The 10,053-nt window shown below is 42.1% G+C and overlaps 1 protein-coding gene across 1 annotated transcript; it reads right to left on the bottom strand.

Annotated features, from left to right (window-relative positions):
* Window positions 1-8,879: 8,879 nt before the first annotated feature.
* On the bottom strand, window positions 8,880-9,758 carry LOC138079771 (GTPase IMAP family member 7-like). The gene has a single exon (XM_068972453.1). It carries the CDS (start codon window positions 9,756-9,758, stop codon window positions 8,880-8,882), a length of 879 nt encoding a protein of 292 aa, XP_068828554.1.
* Window positions 9,759-10,053: the final 295 nt, after the last annotated feature.

Here is a 10,053-nt window from a genome sequence, read left to right as displayed (position 1 = left end):
TTTGGGATTGGAGTGAAAACTTTTCCAGTCCTATGGACACTGCTGAGTTTTCCAAATTTGTTGGCATTTTGAGTGCAGCACTTTTATAGTAACATTTTTTAGAATTTAAAATAGTTCAACTGGAATTTCATCACCTCCACTAGCTTTGTCCATAGTGATGCTTCCTAAGGCCCACTTGACTTCTCATTCCAGGATGTCTGGCTCTAGGTTAGTGATCATACATTGTGGTTATTTGGGTCATGAAAATTCTTTTTGTATAGTTCTTCTGTGTATTCTAGCCACCTCTTCTTAATATTTTCTGCTTCTGTTAGGTCCATACCATTTCTGCCTTTTATTGTGCCCATCTTTGCATGAAATTTTGCCTTGGTATCTCTAGTTTTCTTGAAGAGATTTCTAGACTTTCCCATTCTATTGGCTTCCTCTCTTTCTTTCAGTTGACCTCTTAGAAAGGCTCTCCTTGCTATTCTTTGGAACTCTGCATTCAGATGGATATATCTTTCATTTTCTCCTTTGCCTTTAGTTTCTCTCATTTTCTAAAATATTTTTAAGGCTTCCTAAGACAACCATTTTGCCTTTTTTGCATTTCTTTTTCTTGGGGATGGTCTTGATCACAGCCTCCTGTACAACATTATGAACCTCCGTCCATAGTTCTTCAGGCACTCTCTCTGTCAGATCTAATCCCTTGAATCTATTTGTCACTTCCACTGTATAATCATAAGGGATTTGATTTAGTTCATACCTGAACGGTCTAGTGGTATTCCCTACTTTCTTCAATTTAAGTCTGAATTTAGCAATAAGGAGTTCATGATCTGAGGCACAGTCAGCTCCCAGTCTTGTTTTTGCTGATTGTTTAGAGCTTCTCCATCTTTGGCTGCAAAAAACATAATCAATCTGATTTTGGTGTTAACCATGTGGTAATGTCCATTTGTAGAGTCATATCTTGTGTTGTTGAAAGATGATATTTGCTATGACCAGTGCATTATCTTGGCAAAACTCTGCTAGGCTTTGCCCTGCTTCGTTTTGTACTCCAAGGCCAAACTTGCCTGTTACTCCAGGTATCTCTTGACTTCCTACTTTGTCATTCCAGTCCCCTATGATAAAAAGGACATCTTTTTCTTGTTGTTAGTTCTAGAAAGTCTTGTAGGTCTTCATATAACTGTTCATCTTCCGCTTCTTCAGTTTTAATGGTTGGAGCATAGACTTGGACTACTGTGATACTGGATGGTTTGCCTTGGAAACGAACAGAGGTCATTCTATCATTTTGAGACTGCACCCAAGTACTGCATTTTGGACTCTTTTGTCGACTCTGAGGGCTACTTCGTTTCTTCTTAAGCATTCTTGTCCACAGTAGTAGATGCAAAGGCTATCTGCATTAAATCTGCCCATTCCAGTCCATATTAGTTCACAGATTCCTAAAATGTCGATGTTCACTCTTGCCATCTCCTGTTTTACCACTTCTAATTTACCTTGATTCATGGACCTAATATTACAGGTTCCTATGCAATATTGTCGGAGAAGGCAATGTCACCCCACTCCAGTACTCTTGCCTGGAAATCCCACGGATGGAGGAGCCTGGTAGGCTGCAGTCCATGGAGTCGCAAAGAGTCGGACACGACTCAGCGACTTCACATTCACATTCACTTTTCACTTTTCACTTTTATGCATTGGAGAAGGAAATGGCAAGCCACTCCAGTATTATTGCCTGAAGAATCCCAGGGATGGGGGAGCCTGGTGGGCTGCTGTCTATGTGGTCACACAGAATTGGACAAAATTGAAATGACTTAGCAGCAGCAGCAGCATGCAATATTGTACTTCACAGCATTGGACTTTACTTCCATCTCCAGTCACATCCATAGCTGGGTGTCGTTTTTGCTTTGCCTCAGCTTCTTCATTCTCTCCTGGGGTATTTCTCCACTCTTCTCAGGTAGCATATTGGGTTTGTACCGATCTGGGGAGTTCAATGTTCAGTGTCATATCATTTTGCCTTTTCATACTGTTCATAGGGTTCTCAAGGCAATACTGAAGTGGTTTACTGTTCATTTATCCAGTAAACTAGCTGAACCACAAGGGAAGCCCAAGAATACTGAAGTGGGTATCCTCCAGTGCATCTTCCCGACCTAGGAATAGAACAGGAGTCTCCTGCATTGCAGGCAAATTCTTTACCAACTGAGCTATCAAGGAAGCCCCTCCAGTGGACCACAGTTTGTCAAAATTCTTCACCATTACCCATTCATCTTGGGTGGCCCTACACAGCACAGCCCATAGCTTCATTGAGTTACAGAAGACTTTTATCCATGCAATCAATTTGATTAGTTTTCTGTGATTGTGGTTTTCATGCTGTCTGCACTAACAGACATGGCAATTTTGAGGCCAGCTTTTCTCATTAGATATATGTCAACGTTCAGTAAAGACACGTTTTGTTGGCCACCGTTCAAGACTTGCTGGGTGAAGTCATCAGGGGCTTCTATGTGTGCTATCTTCCAGGAATATGTAATTTTGAGTCTACATTCAACAGATTGATTGCGACAAACGTTTGGTTGTTCATGGGTTCTGTACACAGCATTTTACAAATGACTGCTGCATTTCAGACATGCTTCCTTGACCTTGACGGCTCATTACTCAACATGTCTGGAACCCTTCTGGTGGAGTCATCTTTGAATTTAAATGCCACAGTGGAAAGAAAACAAGTCTGTGATTTGTAGCTTCTTTTTATTTTCAATCAAAGCATATATTCAAGCTTGGTCATTGACTTTATTCACCAGATTGAGACTCTGTCAAAACTAAAGAGGTCAAGTCATGATCTCTAAGGACAGTCAAAGTGATTGTCAGAGTTATCCACTACACTGGTTGTGAGAGTCTCCATTCACATCAGTAAACTTTACTGCCTGCTTTCTTTTCAGTCACAAAGACATGGAGACTCCAACCCACAGATGCTTAACTGGTCAAGGCTTGTCTTTGACTGATCTTGAGTACATAAGGATCAGGGCTCTGAGGAACACTTCTACCACTTCACATATGAAAGCTCTATTCCATCTCTATGACTCTCCTGACTCTGTGGGATTTATACATAAGTAGCAGTCTGTGAGAGGGTTGTGGCCACCTCAAAATTCTTCCTGTAATCTGAAGAAGCACAGTGCTTCTCTGGACTCCTGCTACACCACTCAGAGCACCCAACGCCACTATTTCAGGAATAGAAGTGGAAGATCTTGGGGTTCTTCTGTAGAGTGCTCTCCTCCACAGAAAATGAGGTGATCTATATCTAAGCCTTGCATTAAGTAAGAAATACATCACAAAGAAGGAGGACATATATTCATGTCTCCTACACACCCATCAGGCTGGCTCCATTAGTGTCTCATGAAGGAAATCTTGGATAGCTGCTACCCTAAGCAGAAACTCTCTCCAACCACTGCTCATCCATTTGTGTAATTAAAGCATCCAACCCAGTAATCAAGCTGGATTTCATTGAAGGGTAAAGCCTCTCCTTCCCATGGCTTGTGCCGGCTTCTGCTGAAGGCCAAGCAATGTGGACGGGGCTGCTTCCATCTGCTCCCCTGCCATCACCTTCTCCTTTAGCCACTGGCCTTGTTTCTGACTCCTCCTTGGTTGGAGGAGAGAGAAGAAACCACTGAAGACAAGTCCGGCACAATCTGGTCCTTGGGGAATCGAGACACACTTAGTGGCTCTTATCCTCATGGGGCCCCATTAATGACTCAGCAGAGATCCTCCTCTGGAAATCTACCATTACATGTCCAACTGGTGACTGCTATCTGCCCTCCAGCTGGTATTTTCAACTCCACTTCCTGGCAGAGTTGGGATCCCTGGTAGACGTCCAGTCAAGTCCCCTTCAAGCCAGCTTTGGCTGGCTCCCTCCTGTGTGGCCTACAGCTGATTTGTGGGAAGAACACACTTGGGTCCTACAGTCAGTGAGAGTTATGGTTGCTTCAATTCAGCCTCCTGAATCATTATCTTCTGGCACATGGAAACATCTTTTATATTTCCCCCAAGAGCATCTGGCTCTAAAGTTTCACTCCAGAGGACACTGGTTATGTCCCCCAGGAATCTCTTACCATGCAGCACTCATGTCCTCAGGCAGCACCAAGACCAGGGGGCCACCTTATTGGTGTGAGGTAAGAGGGAACTCTTGTCCTGTTGGGTAGATCACAAGAGGATTCCCCGTGGAGCCTCCCTTATGAAATGCCATGGTTACAGAGAGATTACCCTCCTGACTGGGGGAGCCACTACTCTTGGAATAAACCCTCCAAATTTGCCAATCCTGAAAGTTGTTGTCCTTCCAATCAAAGTGTTCTCTTTTACAAAGCCCTTTCTTCATAGCTCAATTGGTAAAAATCTGCCTGCATCCAAGAAGACCCTGGTTTGATTCCTGGGTTGGGAAGATCCACTGGAGAAGGGAAAGGCCACCCACTCCAGTATTCTGGCCTGGAGAATTCCATGGATTACAGTCCATGAGGTTGCAACAAGTCAGACATACTGAGCCACTTTCACTTTCACTTTCCTCTTGAACTCCTCAGATACCTACCGATTTGTTTGAAGAACTATGTCTCACAGAACTGGTTACCACCTGCTTCCTTTCAAGTTCTACACAAACCTTTTAGTACATAAGACTGGAATGTGGGGATGTTGTCAGTACTGAATCAGTTGAAATGACTGATGTTAATATGCTGCTACATTCACCGTAGGCCTCTCACATAAACTTCAGTTCAAAATTTCAATGCCAGACCCTCCCTTTGACTCCGATACTCACCTTGTCACAAACCTAATTGAATGCTGTCACTTCTGAATCTACCCTAATGATCTCACCTGCAGACCCTAACTTTCCTCTTTCTGAAAGGAAGGGGGCATATTATCCCATCACCCACATGCACACAACCTATACATTCTTCAGAGTAGACTCAAGCCTGGAATTCTTCCTCAAGTCTTCTCCTATGAATTCTACTCTCCCCGACTATGGATCATGGCTTGTTATGTTTCAACCATAGGAATAGTACACATAATGAGTGCTGGAACTTCCTGAGACCTCAGGGTTCAGAACCACCTTCAGATAAAACTGGGATATAATGAAAGTGAAGATAATCGAATGGTCAAGAATTCATGCATCAGGGAAAAGATGATGTGTATACAACTCATTTGAATTACTCATTTTCCTTCTGAGTATGTTCTACCTTCAAAAAAAGAACATAGTTCTGGGAGAAAAGAAATCAACTCCTTTAAGTTGCGTCTTCATTAGGTCCTAACACAAGCCTAGAAACACACAAGCTGACTTACTTCATAATGCTTCTGCAAATCCCTGAGAGAAAATATCATCCAAATGGTTCATAAAGGAAATATGTCTGGGCAGTGCATGATTGTTTGCTCACGGAGATAATGTTGCACTGATGATTCATTCACAGCGAACTAACTATAAACATAAGACTGTGTTATAGCAAATAGCAGTTGGGGCCCACAGTGTTATTTCATGTATACTATGAATGTTTCTCACAACAGACTTTTCTTGCACTTTGTCTTACTCTATTCATAGTATTTGTTATGAACCTTAAAATAAGCAGGTATTTGAGACGTTATTTTCTCCAGATTTAATCTCCAATCCCTGTGTCCCTAAGTTTCACAGATGCAGTAAAGACTTTGTCACTTTCAGATACAAAGCATAGGACAACTGTAAAAATCCCAGATATTTGAGTTTGAGTTATCTGCCATGTTTATATTAATATAAACTCATCTCTCTATCATGGAAGTCTTGTAATGATTTTAGCAAGAAAGAACATTTAATGTGCTCACTGCCAATGTCAGAGTCTATGTGGGTAAAATTTTCCCAGAGATTTCAACAGTCACATGAAACTTTCCTGCTGTCAGGGGATTGAAAAAAATAAAAAATAAAAATCAGAGAATGCTTTCAAATAGAAAAAGAAGTAGGCATCATAAGATGTATCCATCAGGATTCTAGCAGAAAAAAGATGGTCTATTGTGATATTTGAAGCAAAGTCCAGTGAAGAGGCTTCCTATGAGTGATGGATACAAGGTTTGAAAATGACCAGAGAGAGGTCCAGTAACAGTGAGGAAATTATATCAGTACCCTAAGTGGTGAACAAAGGTGGAATCCAGAAGGAGAGTTGGGTGGAGAGATCTCAAGGAGAGAAGCTATGACCTTCAACTTAGAGTAGCAACTACTCAGAAATGACCTTGCAGAGAGAGAGGCAGGAGAACGGATATACTGATCATGCTTTTTTACCTTCAAGAGATCTCCTGCTCGGATTTCCTTTGGCAGAAACCAACCAAGAGATCCCACTGATGTAGTCCATGCAGATCAGTCTCCCAGGCAACAAGTTAGATTGAAGGGGAGAGGGGAGTCAAGTGTAGATGTGCAGAGGCAAATGAAAACTATTTGATAGAGAATACGTTTTTATATCACAGTTAGGAACACTTGGAATTAGGACAGTAATTAAAAGAGGGAGAGAGCCTACTGGTGGGGTTGGACCCGTGTCTTGTGAAAGTTTCCTAGTTGGGAGGACCTGTGCCTTTGCTCTGGTGGACAGAACTGGACTTTGTCTCTATGAAAGGCAGTGCTGTGTCTAGCAGTGTGTGTTCGGGTGTTTATGGGCTTGATATGGCTTTGGGCAGTCCTTTTGCTAATGGTCAGGGTTGTGTTTCTGTTTTGCAAATGGTTTGGCGTGAAGTGTCCAGGACTGAAGTTTTTGGGTCTTTGGGTGTGCCTGGGTCTTAGCGTTGATATGGAGGCTTTGGGAGAGCTCCTGTCGATTAATGTTCCATTAGCAAATGTGCTGTTTGATGCAGAGACCTCAAATCCCTAGGTTGTGCTCTGTGACAACCAACAGGGGTGGAAGGGGTGTTCAAGAGGGAGGGGACATATGTGTACCTATCACTGATTCATGTTGATATATGACAGGAACCAACATAATACTGGAAAGCAATTTCTTCCAATTAAAAAAATAAAGCTGTCTAAAAAGATCAAACTGGTGCCTTTGAAAGAACTTTAACTTTAAAAGCAAACAGATCTGAGTTAAAATTCAGCTCTATTGATCACTAGACAAGCATTCAGATGGCTGTAGTCAAATTACTTATATTCCTGAGACTCACTGTCATCTTTTCTGTAGGGTCATTATCAGAATTAATTTAAATAAAATGACATATAAAATATTTTTGTATAGAAGAACAGTCATGTTAATCTGTACTATACTTAAATGGCATTAACCGAAAAAAATGAGATCTATTTAATAGCAGAAAGAGGAGAGAAAAAAACAACCAGAGAATTTGCCAACTTCCACATCTCCATGAACCACAGAATAATCGTGCCAGAGAAGCCCATGTTTCACAAACAAACTTCTTATAGGTGTGGATTGAAATAACACACCAGTTATACATCAGTGGGGCCTACACTTAACATGGGCAAGGTTTCTTAATTGAATTTTCCCAAATTGAATCTTTGAACTCTACAAAATGGATCATTACCTGGTTATGCCAATTTGATAAACTCTTAAGTTCAATTCTTAAGTTCTGGGGAATAAGGAATATATTTAATTCTGGTTATTTCTCACTACATGGATTTCCCAGTTGATGCTAGTGGTAAAGAACCCAGCCCCCCCTCCACCACCACCACCAATATAGAAGATTTAAGTGATGTGGGTTTGACCCCTGGGTCAGGGAGATCCCCTGGAGGACAGCATGGCAACCCATTCCAATATTCTTTCCTGGAGAATCCTATGGACAGAGGAGCCTGGTGGGCTACAGTACAGCTCTGAATTCTCCTGTAATAACTTTCATATACTCTGTAGAAAATTCAAAATAATGAGAGTTTTTAAACAACTGCTGAAAGACACTGAGAGTGACCAAATACAGGGAGAGGCTATAGGGAACTTGACACTTCACTCAGGGGACCACGTGGCTGTCACATGTTCTTTGAACTCTACAAAATGGATCATTACCTGGTTATGTCAATTTTATAAACTTTTAAATTTGTTGGCATTGTGTGGAAGGACAGGTAGGAGCCAGGAGTGCTGGGGAATGAGCTGAGAAGATATTTAATTCTGGTTAACTCTCACTGCATGGATTTCCCCGATGATGCTAGTGGTAAAGAACCCCCCTACCAATATATGAGATATAAGTGATGTGGGTTTGATCCCTGGGTCAGGAAGATCCCCTGAAGAATGGCATGGTAACCCACTCCAATACTCTTGCCTGGAGAATTCCATGGACAGAAGAGCCTGGTGGGCTACAGTCCACAGAGTTGCAAAGAGTCGGACAGGACTGAAGCAACTTAGCATGTGAGCATGCAACCCTCGCTGCATAACAGACCATCCCAAAACATAGTGGTTTAAAACAACAGCAATCATTTATTTTTCTCATGAATTTGCAATTTGGGCAGGACCTCATGGGGATGGCTCATCTTTGCTCTTTGCAGTTTCATCAGCTGGCAGCTGGAGAATCCACTCTGTGTTGCCTCACTTGCAAGGCTGGGAAGCTGATTCTGGATGCAGATGAAATATCAGCCAGGGGAGAGGATCAGTGACTTCAGGCTCCCATTATGGGTGTAAATTGGTCTTCTACGCAGGCTTCCTCACAACAGGATGGGAAAATTCCAAGGGTAACCATCGTAGAAGAGCATGGAGGCATTTTCCCTTCTTAGAAGTCACATGGTGTTGCTTCAACCACCCACTATTTATCAAAGCAGTCACAAAGTCCCTCCAATTCGAAGGTAGGGGACATAGACCCATAGCTCAAGGGAGAGAGATTATAAGAGGAAGTCAGATTGTAAAAAGTCAGAAAATATGGTTTTAACAATCTTTGGAAACTATAAACTACTGTATTAACAAGTTATATTAAAATGAGGGGTAAAAATAAAGTTTATACTACCACAACTTGGACCATATTTTTAAAAGCATATTTTTAATCATGTTAAATGCAGCTTCAAATACATTCATCTCAGCATCTTCCCTTATGTTTTTCATTCGTTCCTCATGCTTCTGCATTAGCAACTTTATTTGTTTCTCCTTTTCTTCTGGGTTATGTGCATATTCCTTTTCTACTAGTTTAATTTTGCTTTGTAATTCATCAGCATAGACTTTCTTCAAGTGTTCCACCTGCTGTCGCAGCTTTTGGTCTATGTTCTTGTAAATGGGGTCAGAAAAGTAATTCCCCTGGTTGTTCTGCACCATCTTGTCTATCAGCTCCACCAGCTCCTGCACCTGAGCTTCCTTCTCAGCCTTCTCTATGTATCTGCTGTTACTGATGGCATAGCAGCGCTCTCCACACTCCTGGAGGAGGCTTCGTAGGTTTACATCTGCATCCTTCAAAAAGTCGCTCAGGCTCTGGTCGCCCAGTTCATCTCTGCAAGTGAATAAGATGATCATATATTTCATGGCTGTTTTCCCAAATAGATTCTTGACCAATGCCACGGTTTGCTGCTCTTCCTGTGTGTAGCGGCCCAGTCTCAGGACCAAGACGATCGCATGAGGCCCAGGACAGGACACGAGGATACATCGGCTGATTTCCCTGCAGGTGGTGTTCAGGGTATCCTTGGTGTCAAAGAGTCCTGGGGTGTCAACAACGAAAAGCTCTCTCCCCTTCCGTTTCCGAAATGCTTTCTGACAAGTTTTGGTAACAGCTTCCGCAGCAATCCTAGAGTCGAATACTTTTTCCCCGAGGATGGTGTTTGCAGTCGCACTTTTCCCACTTCCGGTCTTCCCAACCAGCACAATCCTCAGAGTGTTGTTTAGCGTGGCAGCCATGTTTATATCAAGAGACTCTGGGGCGCAGGCACCCGCACCACCTTAGTAAAAGGAAAGAGAGGGGGGAAAGGGTCAATTTAGGTAAGTAGGAACCATTTCCAACTGTCTTTTTTTTTTTTTTTCCTTATTTTCCTCCCTGAAAGTTTCTAATATTCTCTTATGCATATTGACCCTGGTAGAGACAGCAAATTTAAACAGTTCAGTTGTTATTGAAGAAATAACCAGGTAGTTAGAGTGTCTCCACAAAAGTGTCAGGTCTTGATGATTTCACAGGGCACTCATTGAAACCTTTAAA

The sequence above is a fragment of the Capricornis sumatraensis genome, chromosome 5 (genome assembly GCF_032405125.1).
Source record: "Capricornis sumatraensis isolate serow.1 chromosome 5, serow.2, whole genome shotgun sequence".
Taxonomy (NCBI): Eukaryota; Metazoa; Chordata; class Mammalia; order Artiodactyla; family Bovidae; genus Capricornis; species Capricornis sumatraensis.
This window is presented reverse-complemented; position numbering and strand designations above follow the sequence as displayed.

Bases quoted from the DNA above. Each gene is read 5' to 3' on its own strand.
- LOC138079771 (XM_068972453.1), bottom strand. From the start codon at position 9,758: ATGGCTGCCACGCTAAACAACACTCTGAGGATTGTGCTGGTTGGGAAG.